This window comes from Pieris rapae, chromosome 5, assembly GCF_905147795.1.
Source record: "Pieris rapae chromosome 5, ilPieRapa1.1, whole genome shotgun sequence".
In the NCBI taxonomy this organism is placed as follows: Eukaryota; Metazoa; Arthropoda; class Insecta; order Lepidoptera; family Pieridae; genus Pieris; species Pieris rapae.
Window position 1 is genome coordinate 11242617 of NC_059513.1, and position 18828 is coordinate 11261444.

Here is an 18828-nt window from a genome sequence, read left to right on the forward strand (position 1 = left end):
TGGCAGCTTGCAAACCCATAGATAGGATTCTTAGCTTCACCCTCTCATAATTCATAATAATCTTGATGTCAATTTTAACACTACATTGATCAAATGCAGCTGCCGTCTCTCACATATAAAGTTAAAAAGACCTTTCATACCACTGCTTTAGTTCATTTCAGATTCACCTCAGTGTTAAGCAACGAGAGTTTTTTTTTCATTTATGTGGTTTTAGAAATGGTATCAACCATCTCAATTAAAAGAAAAATATGTTTCATTCATACATGTATTATTTCCATCGTAGATATGTACAATATTTACAAACAACATTATCACAAATATTCGTCATGAACCGAAGGCAATAAATGTGCCTATTGTGAGGAGTTTCAGAAACGCGGTGAGCGACGGAGCGGAACTGAGGCGTGGCTCGGGTTCATCTCGCTGCATCTCCATCTCACCGTCTGTAACATTTAGCCAAATGTTTGCATTCGTCCTATTATAATGATACTGCATTATTATACTATAAATAAGGAAAATACCTATAATATCATCGTCTCGATCGTCCCCCTCCCGACGATAGAGCCGTAGCAAGATTGTCGCGCCGTCGGCGGGTGCAGCGCACTCGTAGCGACCCGCATCCTTCGCCACTAACGCCGCCAGAGTCAGCCGTGACTCTAGGCGTGTCTCCCATCGTTCTGTCTCTAGTGAGATGCCGCCTCGCGCACTCTGCACTCAATTGGTAAATTATTATAAAAAAATAAATATACTCAATGAAGCTAAAACACTGGAACAATTTGTTTGTTTGCATTACCTGTGGATTGAGAGCTTCGCCGTTATGCTCCCAATGCAACGTTAGCGGCGGTAGGGCAGCGAGAGCGGCGGCAGGCAACGCGGCCAGTGCGGCGGAAGGCTCGTAGCGTGCCTCACACGATAGTATCGCCGTGCCGCCCAACTCCGCCCGCCGCACTGAGCCGCTCAGCACCGACACGGCCACCACTGGCAGGTCCCACTCTGCAACATAGGAACGTCTCACTTTCACCTTTCAGATGATTCCTCTAATGATATAATATAAAAGCAGGTGACACAAACCGATTACAGTAAGGTTGAAGAAGAGACTCATTTTAGGCTCAGTGTTAATTTGACACTCGTAACGGCCAGAATCGCTGGCTCGGAGCGCCTCTATCCGTAGCGAGTGGACGGTGCCGCGTGGGTCTTCTTGAGAGGCTGCAGCGCAGGAGACGCGAGTATCGGCCGTAAAAACGGCTCCGGCGTGCGTAAGGATCTGTAGATCACTCGAGCGAACCCACGAAACCTACGATTATTTAAGGAGTCTGGAGTGCTAAAGTAAACTCTTTACTTTACTTTAGCACTCCAGACTATCTACGATGGAAGGGAAAAAGCTGAAAAAATAAGTTAGGTAAATCAGAGCCACTTACAGGCAATAATTTACTCCATTGCGGCAAAAATTTACTGACTGACACAGATCTGTCTGTGAGAAATCCGACCTAAGCAGGAGAAGGAAGGAAGAAGTTCCAGGTTTTTGTAAATCAGCAATAACAAAAAAGTAGGAAACTGGTAAGCATGTTAATTATTGTTATTTGAGATTGTAGGGGGTCATATTTGGAACCGCTGAATTGATTTTTAAAATAATTTTACCAGAAGTAAACCACTATACATACATATTATCCGAAAAATATAGTTTTAAGTGGGAGAAGAAACGGTCGAGCCCAATCATTTTTACAAATGCTGCCTCAACGATGAGAGAGATATGAAAGAAAAGTTGAAGAATTTTATAATACCTATATATATATAACTTTTAGATCAGGTTTTTACACACTATCGCACTTACAGCGCGATCAGCGAGCCGCAGTACGCGACAGTGTAGTTCCACGCTACCACCGGCGCGCGCGATAACCGTCGTCTGCTGCGTGCCGTCGAAAGCCGGCCCCGATCTGGCGCCGCCGTCTGTAATTTAAGCCCTGCATTATAAAACAAAACTATCTGGTGTCAAACGGAATTGGAAAATAGGTACCTTTTCCTATGTTACTGGATGTAAATCTAACAAACGATCTGTAGGTTCTTCTAGAACGCCACTCATTATGTTTTTACACATTGCAATAGATTTAACAATTACGACACGCGCCTGTACGCATGAGTCTTAACTGTTAGACATCGTGGGTCGTCAGTTCATGTAAATCAATAGCAGCTCTCTTGAGTCACCACCCGCAGCATCCGATGTAACAAGAGCTTTGATACGGGTCTTGGGTTGCTAAAACTTTTAAATTGTTGGTGAAATGTAAACCCTAAATTTCAAAACTGGTTGAGTCAGGCGTGGAATTTCGCCCTTTCGTTTGTTTGTGCTCGTCATATTATTCATAATACTTTATTGTTATGCAAATTTTATTAAACGCTGCTTTCGTTTAAATAATCTTAACTAACAAAACGAATAAGTATGTGATTGGTCGTTACTATTAGGGGTCTATTCAGTAAGATTATACGGCATTGGCTTAGTAAACTAATAAAAGGGACACAATTAGATGTAGTAATAAAACTAACCAATCTCTGAAATGAAACAGTTAACTTCTAAGAAAAAACTATGAAACGAGTGAAGGTCACGTCAACTTGTTCGTAGACTACGAAAGGCCCGGCCTGTGGTGATGTAAACAACTTTGCTTCCAGAAGCTCTAAAAAGATTAAAGGAATCCATTAAAATTGTTTACCCTCTACCGTGGCGCCGCACGCACACTTGATTATTTACTATGAGCAAAAAGTTATAGCCCATGATTAATATTTGTGCATATCTACTTTCGTGACGAGCTTAATATACACTGCACTAAAGAAAACAACTAGGGCAAGTTGCACTCTTGGGCAAATTAAATGCAGCTTGTTACTCGTTGAATATTGTAGTATCCACAATCCATACACCGAAAAGCGATGATGACATCGTGTGGAGATGGAGACGCGAACAAAGCGCACATCAATCAAAGCGTCAATCGTAATTCGCCGCGCGGCGTTTGTTTACTCTTGACGCCGTGCATTAAAGCCGCGACGAGTCGACGAGGTACTAAACGGTGTTTTAGCCTAAGAGATGGACTGGTGACAAATCGATGCAAACGGCGAGCTCTTGTAAGAGGCGGCGGTATTTATCGGTCGGATCGCCGGATGAAGCGACCATCTGGTGCTGACTCACCCGCTCAGGAACTACACTTCGCGGTCCGCAATAAAAATATTTCTTCACTTATAATGACATTCCCCACTCGCGTGCCAAATGATTTCATTTGGGCGGATATATCTATTTTTGCGATGAAATCGAACGGAAGCTCGCCGTGAATGCCGTCCCCCCTCGCCCCCGACCCTTACACTCGATCGTAGCGGCACGTGTCTCGACCAGAATAGAAATTAACCTTCTTGATACGTTTAGTACGTTTTGACTCTCTTCACTAAAATGTCACACCCGCCCCTTCAAAATAAATTTATTTTAAGATATAAGCACACGATATTCAGAAATGACAAATTGATCGATTGAGTTCATAAGTGTATAGTTAGAGTGTAATAGTATAGAGTTCAAGTTTGATTTGATTTGATTTGATCGGGGGGTTACGGCATTATCGCTATTTTGCGAACAATTTGAAACATAATATGCACTAATGACGGCTACCAAATTTGTTAGCAAAGGTTTATACTGAGTACAAATAGAAGATGTTTAGTAAATTGTGAGTTTGTTATTGTATTGTTTTGTATACGACATGACTAGGGACTAATAACAATACAATTCAATCATTTTTTTTTCCTTTCATCTTCTGTGAAAATGAAAGGAAAATTTTTATTTTCCAAAATTAACATAAAACCAAAACGGTTTTACTTAACAAAATTAAAAGAATTGAAACTTGAAACGAAAGTTAAATTCAAATTTACTTCCTGCAGCTGAAATCACGATCACACGATGGTCTTTGGTCGTTGTAATACGAAAAACATATAACGGATTTATCTCTTTGTGGAATGCTTATCGAGTGCTTATAATAATACTATACTAACATAGCTATAACGAGTAATTGGCTTGACGGCACTCATAGTATCGAGTATAATATAATTGTAAAGTGTTTGTTGGCATCTCTCTCCACGCACAGTGCCTATTTATATAAGACGATTGAAAAGTGCTCTACTTTGTCAATAATTGAGTTAGAACGAAGGCGGAAGGTGCATGTTTCACTACCTGATACCTCAGACTCTGGGCTCGACCGACGTTTTGGGCCTGAGTCTCGTTTACAATATGATGAAATCATTAGCAGTATTTCTCTGGCGCCAGCAAATATTTGCAAACTTTCAACGCATAGAGATTTCAAGATAATATTATTCGTAATGTGGACCGCGAGGTTGACGCTCGCCACTAGCCATGCGCACATAAATAGCGGCAACACGTGACATCCGCGGGACTCACATCCATCATTGTAGCTTTTCTATGAGTTCAATAGAAGATATACCCCTATATATCTTACGATCTTTAAAACCTTACGATAGAGGCTCCGACCCGAGAAGGAAGGTGGTGAGAAGGAAAACAACATCGCTTAACATTAAGATCATTTTAAAAGATAAAAATCCCTTTTAACTACAAAATCTGTTTCGTGTAAGTATACTTATATATTTCGTGTATAGTTGGATACTCTTAGCATGAAAGTATGCAATCATAAAAAAGTAAATAGAAAGCACTAACCGGCAGGCTGCGACAACGCGGCCAATAGCAGCGCTATCCACAGCAACATCGCAGTCCGGAGAGCTGATCACCTGCAAAGGAAAGACCTATTATTACCCGTATACGTTTTGCTACATTGGTTATTAAGGCTATGCGCCTCCAGAAACTCAGCACCAGTCCAGTCATAAAGATAACTGTATATTTATCTTTGAACATTATTTAATACTCTCTAGTTGTGGGAAGTCGTCGACGTTATCAGCAGCATCGACCCCACATGTTTATTAAGTCACGTGGTGCGAGGTGTTGATAATGTGGCGACCACCACTTGTAGAATTTTGACATACACAATTCATCATGTGTGAAAGCCCACTTACTGTAATTTGTAAGTTAATACAAGATAATCAAACTTCATTAATTGCAATTATATTGTCAAGATCCTATAACTACGCTTCTGACAATTTTAAATTCAGTACATATTTACTTAATTCTATTTGAATTGAATAACAACGATAAACTAAATTTAGACAAAAGTTAGGACGAAAATCACGATTTCCCAACAGCTTTCATCGTTATACGGTTCAGTTTAGTGACTACAGTACTTACCGAAGTACATGCTCTCAAACTCGTAACATTGTTTATGCAATAAATCTTTGAAATCTCCTTCGCCAAGCACTAGGTAGGCAATACGGAATTGCCTTTCACTTTCAAAATTTGATTTTTAAAATGACGTTCATAAAATATGTACAATTGAATCCGCACTAGGTAATATTATAAAGAGGAAAAAACTTGGTTGTTTCCTATTGTATAAGCTAAAACTACCAGATCGATTTTAAATAAATTTCACCATTCCTATATTATATCTAACAGAGGCTATAGAATATGATAATGTAAAAAAAAATAGTAGGGACAATTGAAAGTAAGTAACGCCGCGCCGCCGGTACAAACTAGGCCACACTTTCGTACCTTGCTATGTAATTGTTTTGTTTCGTATGCAAATAAATGACTTCTTATTCTAGTCTACATTATGTTTAAATTATTAAAATTCGACATGCGTGAGCCAAATATCAAAATTCTTAAATTATAAGATACCACAAGCATAGTGGTGGTATCATTGGAGGTAAAGTATTATCAGGCCGCACGTCTTGCGTCATTGTTACGAAGCGAGGCAATCAAAGTTAAAGCGCGTAACTACTTTTCCTATTTTTCCGTAGAATTTGCCGAAAAAAAAAGTTCGATGTGGCTGTGTATGTGTAAAAGAACAATAAGTATACGATCTAGCTTAATATAGCTTTACAAATATAAATTACTTTTTACACATATTTATTATATCCCATGAATTATGACCAAATAAAAACAATCTGCATGCGAAAAAATTAAATACGCCATGGCCCTCGCTTAGTGTGACAGTCCTGAACTAGACATAGACATAGACTACTAAAGCTCTAAAACTGCTGATACGCATGTAAGTAAAGAAAGCAAGAGACCACGACTGAGCTGATGCCTCCCGCCAGTGTAATCTAGTTCAATGCCACCGCTCGGCATCTGGTGTTATTGGACGCTACTTTATATATTAAGAAGTATCAGGGTTGCCTGGAAGAGATCTCTTAGTCTCTAAGGCCGCCGATTGCCCCAACTTGTTGAAGTTTATTGTTAATATATTTAATTATAAATAATATTTAATTGTGTGCGAAAAGTGTGAAGTAAACGAAAACAACCTCCGTAGCACATATCACACGATATTCTAGTAACACGTTCAAAAGTGACTTTATTACCTGTAGGTACTTAAATTAATGATTGGAACAGTTCAATATACTAAATAGCGTTTCTGACTAAATAACTTGGTGAATGATTTAGCTAAAAACACTTACCTTACATGTTATGAACTAATGTTAATTCAATGGCGTAAAGTTGACACTTAGAGCAACATAATAACCTCGTGAATTACACGGAGACATCAATTTTAAACTCTGAAATTCACGCTTGATGGAAGTTAACATGAGCGAAGTATGAATACCACTACGCTTCAGTGAGCAGCACACGTCCGAAGCAAAGCAACTCTCACGACTGAGTACTGAATACTGACGCCACGCCGTATTCCCTAACTCCGGGCCCGAGCGAAACAGGGAATCCGGCGCATTGTTCCCTGGTACGGGACACGTGCACAGAACTCAATGTAAACATCACCACGAGGGTGGTCTGCACGCTATAGTACGTGAACAAAATTAAATATTTTAATTTAAACAATATCTCGTTAGTAAGTACATTACTTAAGAAACAAATACATCTTCTCAAACTCGTACATCTTATATACATATTTGTTTCTCGGAACATCCCTCTATTATCTAACTACCTACTTAGTTACTTAGCTACCTAATTAACTACTCTACCCAACTCAGAAAGATAGACAGAGAAAGTAAGTTAGTTTTTATTTTCGATTGCATTGTGCTATTTATGTAAAATTTGTGTGCAATTATGAACTTATTTATTTATTAATATGAATTAATAAATAAGTTTACATTTACTAAAATAGTCCCCTTCAATCTAATTATTCTGGGCAAATAGTAGCTAATTATATGTAATTATTCTTTACATTATAATAAAATGTATGTTATTATAAATAATTTTATGTTTAATCTTCAAGTAGAAAAATGTTTGACGAAACAGAAAATTTCACGCCTGATGAAAAAAGATGACACCAAATGTTCATAAACATTGCTCTTTCAAACATTTCACTCAACTACATAACCTGCGCGCGTATTTCGCCCCAATACATTCTTAAAATGATCTCATTGAATTTTCCTAGATTTAGCTGATATAATGTACCCACCCTACGAATGCAATACCTAATGCCAATATATATTATAGCTAAAATAATCTGTATGTATAGTATATTCTAAATTAGTACTTCTAGATACCAAGGCATAAACAGATACAGACAACGTCACGTGACCTAATGTTATTCCATTTATTACAAAGTCGTAGCTGATCTAGTGGGTCACGACTTGACGACAGTCGAAGTGATTCTGTCTCAAGCCAATGCCTCACTTACGTACCGGGCACGATTTCTTTAAAAACTGACACTTTTCTGCCAACGTCACACCGTGGCTGACTAGTCATAAAAATGTCTGTAAAAGTGGCAGAGTTTCTTGTCCGTTGTTTTCAGAACAAGCCCTCCTGGTAGTTATGGCGTAATCTTGCTTTTCATGAATTTTGTAAACTTTTTTGACATTCATTAGCATGTGCTAAGACGCATAAACGACCTTCCATTCTTTGTCAACGAAGTTCATGAGATGGTATTGTTTGCTGATGACACTTCACTTCTATTTAAAGTGAATAGGAAAAACGTATTTCTGAACGATGTAAACAATTCTATCTCTCGTCTAGTTAACTGGTTAAATGTAAATAACTTACTGCTTAATGACAATAAAACAAAAAGAATTAGATTTAAGATTCATAAGTGTACTTATTTACCTATATGAATACAGATATTTTGAGTTTAAGTCTGAGTTTGCATCTAAATCAACGTGTTTTGATTTGATTTAATGTAATTTGTCAAATATATAGAATGGCGTTATTATACGTATATCCTTGATAAATAAAAAAATGAAGGTAACAAAAATTAAAGAAACACTTATAATGAATAAGTATAATATATTTTAATAAAATGAGGCCGCGGTGTGGCATCAGGCGGACAGGTCCCCGTGGTCAAAGAGGTCTTGGTCGTAGAGGGCGGCTCTCACCGTTCGTCCGGCGAAGTAGCGGCCCTCCAGGGCGGAGGCGGCCGCGCTCGCCTGCTCCGACTCCGCGAACTCCACGAAGATCTTGACGTGCGCGTGCGCCGGGTCGTCGTCTTCGCTCTGGCGCTCGTTATAGATGACGAGCCTTTGCACCTGGCCCCACTTGCCGCACTCGTCGCGAATCTCGTGGTGTAACGCCTCGTCCACGTCTCGAGGCGACACCATGTTGCGCAGCAGCAGCGTGCGGGAGACGCGGCGCCGCATCAGGCGCTGCATGACGAGGTGGCGCGCCGACTGCCCCGAGATCGACAGCGACTCCTGCTGTTGCAGCGTGTCCGGCGATGTGTCGAGCAGCTTGCGCTGAAGGGCCGCCTGCGCGCCGCCGACCTCGCTTTCGGCAGCCGCGATTTCGACGCGAGGCGGGGCAGGAGGAATCACCACGCCGGGCGGGGGAATCGTAGCGGCCGGCGGCGGGCCTGCGGGCAGTGACGCGGGCAGCGCGACGGGGACGGTCACGGGCAGCGCCACCGGCATCGCGGCCGGCAGCGTCACGGGTAGAGAGACGGGCAGCGCCGCGGCGAGCGTAGGCAGCGCGGCGGCCGGGGGCACGCCGAGCGCGTTGAGCTTTGTGAGGCCGAGCGCGACGGCGTTGCTGGCGACGGCATCCATCGCCTGGATTTTGGCCGTGGCGGCGGCGGCGGCGACGGCGGCAGCCGTGGGCATGGCGGAGGCGGCGGGCGGGCCCAGCAGGGCGTTTGGCGGGGTAATGGCGCGACCCACGCGAAGGTACTGCCCGCCTAGGTCGAACAGGTTCATGGACGCAATGGCCTCGAGAGCGGCGGGCAGCGAAGCGTACTCGATGAAGCCGTAGCCCTTGTGCTTGTGCGCGGAGGCACCGTAAGCGAGCTTGCAGTACGTGATGGGCCCGAAGGCCTCGAACACGTTTTTGATGTCGTCCTCGCTCAGCTCGGGGTGCACGGACGCCACGTAGATGCGGTTGTACTGCTTCGCCTCCTCTTGGATCTCGTCGATCACGGCCTGCGCCTGCGGCATGTTAGAAGGCCGGCCGACCACCTTTATGTTCCTGTGGACGGAGCTCGTGTTGGGTCTAACGTAAATCGTCTCAAGTCACTCGCACGTGTCGAAGGCTCGTCGCGAATCGCGCGGTTCGTCATACGCTACCTGCCACCGAGCATGACGCCGTTCATCTGCTCTAGGCTAAGCTGCGCCGCTTCGGGAATCTCGTACTCGACGAAGGCGAACCCCTTGTGCTTCTGGGTCACGGGGTCCCACGACATGTTGATGGACTTGATCGGCCCGAACGGCAGAAACGCCTGCCGGATGGTGTCCTCCTTCAGTTCAAACGAAATCGAACCCACGTACACCCTGCGCAGAGGTTAACCGTTAGGACTCGTCGGATTCACCGATCTCGTTTTCGCGACGTCGGAGCTCTCAGATCTTTTCAGCTTTACGACTCACAGACTCGACCCGGTCGGGGAATCTCGAGATATCGCTCTCATCATCGGGCGAGGTGTAAGAATAATGAAACGAGGCGAGGAAAGGCACAAACCTGCACATGAGCGCGAGTGCCTGTTGACGCTGTACTTGTGTCCGCTGCGAAGCCATTTGCTGCTGCTGGTGCGCCAACGTCTGCTTCATGAGAACCATTTTGATACTCTGCTCCATGGCATACTTCTTGGCGCGCGCGACGGCATCGGCTTGGTCAGTGTTGAGTCGAGGCAGCTGCCCCCCGAGTACCGCGGGCAGGGCCGCGCCTCGCGCCGCCGGCCCCGCTGCCACCTCGCCTCGTTGCTGCAACTCGTAAACGGCACCGGGCAGGAACCCGAGCGTGCTCTGTGAGATAACATGGATCTTCATACTAATTTAATATATAGACACAACAAACACTCTTATGCATTGAGGTTGCTTTTCATTCTTTCAATGACACCAAAAAACATTGCACTCAGTATATGAACATAATATGTAATATAATAATACTCTCTGTAATGCATGATGAAATAACATTAATATAAATATATCATCAGTAAGTATAATTAAGTAATGAGGCTTTCAATATTTGCTCTGCCAGGAGGAAACTGGTACTGTACCAGTTTCCGAAAAATAAAACTGTAAAAAAATGCTGATTTTAATTGTAAAGCTAAGACAATACATATAGTAAATAAGTAAAAAATTGAATGTTTGGTTCATGCTTTAACGCATACAGTCATACTTTGTATTTGTTTCTAAAACTGTTAGGACTTAATGAAGGCAGCAGATTATTCAAGCACTTTGTAGCACTTTCTTGGAAAGTAGCTGTGTGCTCCTCGGATTACTTACCTGTCAAAGACTCTTGGCTCACTCATCTAAAGCTTGTTATAGAACAAACATCAAAAAGCACACAAAATAAAAGATATCTATAACCACTATGATTGAAATTTTAACTGAAGCTTATTAACAATGGCACTATTCTTTACATAACATCATAATTATGTGAATACCATAGTTAACAATTAAAATAACTACATTAGTTTGAATGAAAAAAGACATAATATGTTGTGCATGGACCAGTTTGAGAAACTCTGACAAATTTGATTAAGAGTGTTAAATATTAGTGCAACATGCAACAAAAGAGAATAGTCTAGCATGTGTTTATGAATTTATTTAGTGGAAGGAATTACATTATTAACCCAAATAGTTGTGATAATTATACATTGCTACAGAAACTACCTCAACTAACATAGATATATATTATAAGACTATATTAGTCATCAACTTTATAATTATGTTTTTTTGTTTATTATCAATATAACTCACCGCTCCAGTATTCACATAAATAGAAAGATCACATTCCTCATTTCAGGTAAAATCATCCATTCATTTTCCTTATTTCTACATCTTCAAAACTTATAATTATAGCCCCTCAAATAAGAGCATATATTTACAGGAGCTACCAGTTCATGCAACTCCTAAGTCTAGTAATCAGTTGTCTTAGTAAACAGGATTTAACAGAATAAATCTGACAATATGAGTTTACCCAAATATAATCAATACTTAACTTTCCTCTAGTAATAACAAGTTTTTATGCCAAAACATATCAACATACACAGAGACCTCAGAGAAAATTATAGACTACAATATAAAGAGGCCTTTAATTTCCCACAAAGATAAAAAATAACTACTACTAAGACAATAATTAACTATGATTTATATAATAGAATAAATATAAAAATTTTACATTACAAAGAGTTGTCATTAAGTTGAAAGAAAAAAGTCTGTTTTAGAAAAGGAAAAAGTTAATTTCAGACTAATGTTAGTAATTGCATACAACACAACTCTTACACTATTGTCTGTTATTTTCGTCGTCTTTTGCTGCACAAGAAATAATGTAGTATAGTAAGTAATGTATAATAGTAAATAATGTAGTCTTATCTGATTCATATCTTGCGATATTGAAGCATCTTCCTAATGAATCACGCTCAAGCAAACCAAATTTTTAAACAAAAGAACAGAAAGAAAGTTCAGTATGTACACTGCAGTTTTTACTAATTTCGGCATCTTTAAAAGTACTTTTTATTATTTCACTGTCTTTAATAAAGGTGGATGTAATGCTATATAGAGTATTATTGGAAAACAAGCTAAACCAACCATTGCTGAGTGTTTTCAATGCTTTAGGTGTTTGTTTCATTAAATCGAGAGATGTTACATGAAGTTTACACTGTACTTATTATACATATAAGATAAATTAAATTAATAGGTTATCGTTTGAGCACAAACTTTAAAGGTATAGGCCTCCCCAAGGAAAGGCATTTTTCCCACACATAATACACAAGAGCAAGGTATAACAGTTTCAGACTTAGGCTGTATTGTATTTGGGATTGTCCTAATTTGGAGAGGAATTGTCCTGATTACAAATATATTGTTCTAGACTTTTACAAAACACGTATAAATACATATTAAAAACGCGTGTTTCCTGGTAGTGTTTTGATAACATGTGGCATAGAGAATAGTGATTTTAAGTTAACCAAAAGATAAAGATAAAATATACAAATTACAAACAAAACCATATGAATCAAATTCTTAAGGCACGTTGTACTACATACCTACCTTTTATTCGATTATAAATTACTTCTACTTACCATGAATTCCATGATTTTCACGGGAGGCTACAAAATGTTAAAAACTTCATATATTGTGTAAAGACATTATGCAAACAGTTCATATTATTACATAGAACGATAGTTTAGACATATTGAACCTTGCACTGTTTTGTTACAATATTGCCTGGGCCCTGGGAGATCAACAAAAATCAAAATATCAAACAACAATCACATTCAAACTTCTATCGACCTAACAAATATCCATTATCCTTTTTTTTTTTTTAATTTATTTAATAACCATGGATACAGAGTCCTTCAGTCGGAATCATATAGATTGCCATTATCCATTTAGCACAGTGTTGCCAAGTCTAAAACCTAGCGGATGGTAGAATACTTCTAAAAATATGGTACATAGATTTACCTAAATCTTTTGTAGTATGTTAAGAGTCCGAATTAAAAAATAAGACATATTTTCAATGAGAATCAGACTTTATAATTGTTTCAATATTTTTATACATATCATTATTATTGATGTAAACTTCTTGCTTAAAACTATCAACCATAAAATGATGACATTGTCAATATGTTTTGTTAGTGACTTTGTCAATGTATCTAATGTAGCCAAAGCAAATTTTATTGTTAATTTTAGCTTATTAAAACCTTATATTCATTAAAGATTTTGTCTTATTTCAATTTAATAAGCTAAAATTAACAATATGCATGAATATCTTCGCCCTGAAAGGTTTGATATCGATCCGTCAGATAAGTCTAGTACGAGGGCTTGGATACACTGGCGTAACACTTTCGAAAACTTCATTTCCGTGCAGAAACCGACCGCTCCAGAAACAGATGCACAGTCGGTTCCTCCGCCAGAAAAATGGGACATCATAAAATTTCAGATTTTGATAAATCACATATCGCCAAATATCTACACATACATAAGCGAAGCCACGAACCACGAAGATGCAATAACAATATGTACTCCAAAAACTGTATGTTAAACGAAAAAAAAAAATTGATTTTTGCTACACTATATTAGCAACAAGGAAACAAAGACCTGAAAAAATATTGACACATACTTACAAGCTTTGAAACTACTTTCTAGAGATTTTGACTTTGCGGCTGTTGATGCAGAAACAAACAAAAATGATAGCGTGCGTGATGCTTTCATATCCAGTATAATTATCATCGCACAAAATCAGACATAAACTTAACACTTGATCAAGCTTGCAACCAAGCACTCTCTCTAGAAACTGCAGAGATCAACTCTCAAAGCTTCAATACTGTGTCGTTAAATGCTGTTGCCCCAAAAGAGCCAACTTTAGTCTTTCCGAAACCACAAATTGTGCACGACGAGATCTGCTCTTCTGTAAATAACACTCGACGACGAAAATGTTTCTTTTGTGGGGGACAAATACATCCTCGTAAGAACTGCCCCGCATTTGAAAGGACTTGCCAGCTCTGCAACAAGAAGGGTCACTTTGCCACTGTTTGCAGAAGCTCTTCTAAATCTACAAATTCTGTGGTAGTAGGTACTGAAAATCTTTCCGCTTGTATCACAGCAGCGTCACCTTTTTATTACGTAAACCCGTGAGCCTATCCGCGGTGCAAAATATTGGCCATTGGTACCTTTAGATAGATTTCCGCGCGGCGCTTCTGATAATGTGCAGAACAGCAGGGGTCTTCGATCTCGTTCTTTCGTAATTCTTCCTCAAAGGTGCATAACCTTTGTTAAATATGGTTAAGCAGCTATAAAAAAAAATTCCCTTTGAGAAAATGAAACTTTTTTTTTTTTTTTTTTTAAGCACCTTTTTCATAACTTTTTATGACAAAATATTTACATATTTGGATTTGCCGTAGTATAACTAATATTATATTGTGAAACAATATTACAAAATTGGATTATTGCAAAATTATAATGTTTTGGGGTCATGATAATAGATGGCGCCAAATGAAATTTAATTTTATCCAAACGCGATATTGTTACATGGCACAAACGACGTAAGAGGTCGATGATTATTTATTACGTCTTCGACGGTTAGGTTAGGTTAGGTTAGGTTTTTTTTTTTTTTTTTTTTTTTTTTTTTTTTTTTTTTTTTTATATGCACCTAATAGGCCTACCTCCCCCGGCTAATTTATCGCCGGGGCCGTTGGCTAAGCTAAACTTCCTTCCTTTCTCGCATCCGTCCTCTTAATAATTGACAACACAGTAGTAATTTTTATTAGGTTTTGCACAGATCAAGATTCAATTACAACTTTATTTCTTTACAATATTTCAACTTATCTAATTTTCTTCTCCTTTCTATCCTGAGACGTGGCCCGCGAGGCGGGCGGCCTTTACTTCTCCGTAAGTATCATCATAATACCCATTAGCAAGTGGGCGCCGGCCGCCTCGCGGTCCCCGCCCCGGCCTTTCTTTCATTAATTTCCTTTCTGTAATTTTTGAACTACAGTCCTCCAGCTGCGATCCGTTGCAAGTCAGCGTGTCGGGCAGTCCCCCAAGATTGATCGCCACGCCTGTATTCCGCTCCAGGTCGCACCTGGAGGAGGCAAAGATGAGGCATTCTCTAATTAGGTGTGTATAGATGGCCAGGGCAACCTCCGGGTTCGCCGTAATAGCTACGCAGCAGGTATTCACAGCGAGTCCTTCGGCACCCGGGACCTTCCTCGGTTTGGATCTTCCAGTGGCACTGATGAGCTCCGCCCTTGTTATTGGCACTTCATCAGGGCTTTTTCCCCGTGAGCTGCAAGTCTTTTCCTCTTCCGCTCTCCTTAATATTTGGTTGATGTCATCATCGAACTCAAGATTTTTAGGCGGGAGGAATTTCTGTGTCAGCAGCTGCACCGGTTCTTTGAAGTTCCATGCATTGCCCTTTTCTGTACGCTTGGATTCCTCCCAGTCTGCGTTTTTTGTTTTGCGGGTCGCTTTGTCGTCTCTGATATTGTTTGCGCCCTCGGCTTTTTAACAATACGCGTAGCTCAGCCTCGCCGCTTTGTCCCACCCCTGTCGGGTTGGGCAGCTCTGGCTGAAGGCTCCGTGCTCTGCGTCTCTTCCCTTGATATCTTTGCAGTTAACGCAGCTGGGAGGCTTCCCTTCCCCGAGGATCTGGCAATCGGCCCTCATGTGGGCTCCTCCACAGTGACTGCACACCTCTGTCTCTTTTTTACAGAGTCTGCGGGTATGCCCATACCCCAGGCACATTGTACATTGGACCAGAGGGGATTGGTCCTCTACCCAAACCCTCTGCAGGTCCACGTGTATTCTGCCAGCCGATGTCAGAGCTTGCCAGAGTTTAGGCGTGACCTGCAGGACCACGTGGCTCTCCAGAGGGTTTCTTGCCTTCCTTCTGTACTTTTCCACTATATTTAGTTCTCGTTCCTCGAGGTGCGCAGTCACGTGTTTGTTCTGGTTCTTTAGGGCCCGGGCAATATCCTCGGTGGTGTTGCAGGTCAGTAAATTTGTTATTTTTACGAGAGGGTTTTTGTTTGACGTATCTTTCACCTCCATCTCTCTGCCCAGTTTTTCCTTTAGTTTGCTCCTCTCTTCCTCCGTCCTGCAACCCACAACTACCTTTCCGTCTCTTGCTTTTCTTATTTTTTGCACTTGCCAACCTTCCTCCTTCGCGTTCAGCAAGTGCCGAATATTCTGCATCGTCTCCTCTGCCGTGTCGGTCGCGTTCTTCGGCGCCACCACGACAGAGTGCAGTGCAGGTTTGTGACCCGGGCCCTCTGTGCTGTTTTTTCCCTGACTGAGATTTTCTTTTGTCGCTTCTGCGTATGACTTCATTTGCATTTCCCATATGTTTTGCCTTTCTTTTTCTTTCATCTCTTTCTCCTCGAACTCTTTTCTAATCTCAGTCAGGATACCTTCATCTTTCTTTTTTGCCAGATCCTCTATGTCTTTCCTACATTTCTCCAACTTACTATTTTCTGCCTCCAGTCTTTCAATTTGCGTTTCTAATCTGTTGTATATTTCGGTTTCTTTGTCTTTTCCTTCTGTCGTTTTTGTTGAAGTTTTTGTTGAAGTTTTTGTTGGGCCTCCCGCCAGCTCCACTTCGGCTTCCTTTATGAGTTGGTACAGCCGCTTCACAGCTGACTGTACCCCTATCTTTATTTCTGTTTTGATATTGCGGGACTCCGCCAAGTGGGCCATTGCCTTGAGGTAGCAATTTTTTGCTTCTCTTTCCCTGGCTTGAGCGGGAGCAGGAGACTTACCTGCTCCTCCCGCCCCAGCCAGGGGATCTTCTTTTGCTGCCTCAGGGGCCCGGCTGGAGGCCGCCTCCCACTTATCAATACTGCGCCTGATAGCAGGTGCCGTTTGTTTGCATTTGGGTGGAGTGCGAATGCCCAACATTTCGCCTATTAGGATTGTCACGTGAAATTAAATAATTTAACCTAAGGTCTACTCCCAATAGGGTAGTAGCCGTGTCAATTTTAGTAATATTCTTTTAAACAATAATTATCTTAAACTATACTTAATCTAAGGCTACTCCCAATAGGGTAGTAGCCGTGTCAATTATAATAATATTTTTATTTACAATAATTGTCTTATATCTGTACTTAACCTAAGGCCTACTCCCAATAGGGTAGTAGACAGGTCAATAAATAATTTACAAACAATGGAATATTCTTAATTATAAATTTTTTATAGATTATTGTCAAATTAATTATTATAATTTTTTAAAACTTATTCTAGTGGCTGTCCCAAAAGGGTGGCAGCCGTCAATTTTTATATCCTAAACTTATTCTAAGGTCTACCCCCAAAAGGGTGGTAGCCGTGTCAAAACACTTATATCTAGGAGGGGTTTCCAAAAGGAGAACCCCTGTCACTTAACCTAATATCACAGTCCTGGTACCTTCGGGAGCGGTGTATCACTTGTTCTAATAAAAACGCGCGAAAGGACCGCCTGACCTTGCCTTGTTTGTATGTGTGTGTATGTGTGTGTGTGTGTGTTTGGGAGCCGTAGCACGTGTGCACCTGTTCGGAGGATCCGCTGCAATCAGCGGAGTCGAATAAGGTGCTACACTTGAGTTCCTGAACGTGTATTTGTATGTGTGTATGCCGGTGTGTGTGTGTGTTTACTCGAATGTAGAAATGGACAGCGGCAATCTTCTCCCCGAGTCACGAGGAGTTGAACGAGCCGTCACACTTGTGTGTTTATGTGTGAATTGTGTCTTAGTGTGTTTGTGTGTGATAACTGTGTGTACGTGTGATTGAGTGCGCTGTAAACGTACTCAGTCGACTTTGCTTTTTGCGGGGAGTCGAAAGAGCCGTCACACGTGTATGTTCCGTGAGGTTGCAATTTTTCAACCCCAGGGGGTGAGGTAGTAGGGCGAGGGGGGGGGTCCAAGGTACAGTGCACGCGATACGTCCCTATAACCCTTTTTTACCCTAATTAGGCCGAAAATGATATTATTTTTAACCTAGCGTGCACCGTTTTATCTAAATTTGATACTACTGTAATTTATTAAATATTTTATTAATTAAATTTTGAAAATTATTTTAAAAATTTTGTGAATGTAGTTTCCGGTAGAGTTCAAACCGGCGGTCAAAACCCAGTATACTATGTATACTGGATCTGACCTTAAAAACGCGCTAAAATGCACCGTTCCCGAGTTATCCCGCACTTTTCCCCCTTTTTATTCCCGGGCCTCTGGAGCCGCCAATATTGATCAAATTTTTTATACGAATATATCAAATTGACAGGCTCGTCGAGATCTATCCGATGAGCCTATCCGCGGTGCAAAATATTGGCGGGATCTCCGACCACGTGCCACGTGGTCCGGAGAAAAAATTTTCCAGGGGCCTCAGTTTTTGAGGGAAAAATCTGAGATTGGTACCTTTAAATAGAGCTCCGCGCGGCGCTTCTGATGATGTGCAGAACGGCTGGGGTCCTCGATCTTGATCTTGAGATATTCTTCCTCAAAGGTATATAACCTTTGCAAAGTGTGGTTAAACGTCAATAAAAATTTTTCCCCTTGAGAAAGTGGAAGACCAAAGCCTCCGCCTTATGCAGATTTTCGCGGCGCTTCCGATGGTGGTTTTTGTTTCTTCAATTTTTGCTTCTTTCTGTGACCACGTGCCACGTGGTATTTTCTTCTTTTCAAGATTTCTCGAGATTTTTAAAACGCAAAAATCTGAGTGATATGTCAAAAGAAGCGGCTTGACAGCCTCTTTCTGACCGTGTAAAAATAACGGTAGGTCGTCGCTTTAAATTTCTTGCCGCACGCACTTTTGTGTAGAAATTTTATTATTTTTAATGTTTTTTGCACTTTTTGGCACTGTTTTGAAATTTTTGAAACACGTGTAATATATCACTAAATT

General features: G+C 40.9%; 2 protein-coding genes across 5 annotated transcripts; both read right to left on the reverse strand.

The window, feature by feature from the left end:
• Positions 1 to 251: 251 nt before the first annotated feature.
• LOC111003642 (zwei Ig domain protein zig-8) lies at positions 252 to 6773 on the reverse strand. 2 transcript variants are annotated; one of them, XM_022274271.2, is made up of 7 exons: positions 6538 to 6768; positions 4691 to 4761; positions 1829 to 1944; positions 1069 to 1291; positions 791 to 990; positions 519 to 705; positions 252 to 440 (listed from the first exon to the last, which is right to left on the reverse strand). In XM_022274271.2, exons 2-7 carry the CDS (start codon positions 4737 to 4739, stop codon positions 325 to 327), a joined length of 891 nt encoding a protein of 296 aa, XP_022129963.2. In that variant the 5' UTR covers positions 4740 to 4761; positions 6538 to 6768; the 3' UTR covers positions 252 to 324. The 2 variants fall into 2 exon arrangements, with proteins under 2 accessions (XP_022129963.2, XP_045484377.1); XM_045628421.1 differs by lacking the exon at positions 252 to 440 and having other exon boundaries at positions 583 to 710; positions 6538 to 6773.
• Positions 6774 to 8300: 1527 nt separating this feature from the next.
• LOC111003530 (poly(U)-binding-splicing factor half pint) lies at positions 8301 to 13049 on the reverse strand. 3 transcript variants are annotated; one of them, XM_022274106.2, is made up of 5 exons: positions 12925 to 13043; positions 12543 to 12569; positions 9977 to 10260; positions 9589 to 9792; positions 8301 to 9502 (listed from the first exon to the last, which is right to left on the reverse strand). In XM_022274106.2, exons 2-5 carry the CDS (start codon positions 12552 to 12554, stop codon positions 8353 to 8355), a joined length of 1650 nt encoding a protein of 549 aa, XP_022129798.2. In that variant the 5' UTR covers positions 12555 to 12569; positions 12925 to 13043; the 3' UTR covers positions 8301 to 8352. The 3 variants fall into 3 exon arrangements, with proteins under 3 accessions (XP_022129798.2, XP_045484273.1, XP_022129799.2); XM_045628317.1 differs by lacking the exon at positions 12543 to 12569 and having other exon boundaries at positions 12925 to 13049; XM_022274107.2 differs by lacking the exon at positions 12925 to 13043 and having other exon boundaries at positions 8301 to 9490; positions 12543 to 12779.
• Positions 13050 to 18828: the final 5779 nt, after the last annotated feature.

What these genes read in the sequence shown, in the direction of transcription:
- LOC111003642 (XM_022274271.2), bottom strand. Translation starts at nt 4,739, where the DNA reads ATGTTGCTGTGGATAGCGCTGCTATTGGCCGCGTTGTCGCAGCCTGCC. An exon ending in TGCGGCTCGCTGATCGCGCT is followed by an intron (nt 1,292 to 1,828) that starts GTAAGTGCGATA and finishes AAATAATCGTAG; the next exon opens with GTTTCGTGGGTTCGCTCGAG. An exon ending in CTTCAACCTTACTGTAATCG is followed by an intron (nt 991 to 1,068) that starts GTTTGTGTCACC and finishes CCTATGTTGCAG; the next exon opens with AGTGGGACCTGCCAGTGGTG.
- LOC111003530 (XM_022274106.2), bottom strand. An exon ending in GCACTCGCGCTCATGTGCAG is followed by an intron (nt 9,793 to 9,976) that starts GTTTGTGCCTTT and finishes ACCTCTGCGCAG; the next exon opens with GGTGTACGTGGGTTCGATTT. An exon ending in GGCGTCATGCTCGGTGGCAG is followed by an intron (nt 9,503 to 9,588) that starts GTAGCGTATGAC and finishes ACCCAACACGAG; the next exon opens with CTCCGTCCACAGGAACATAA.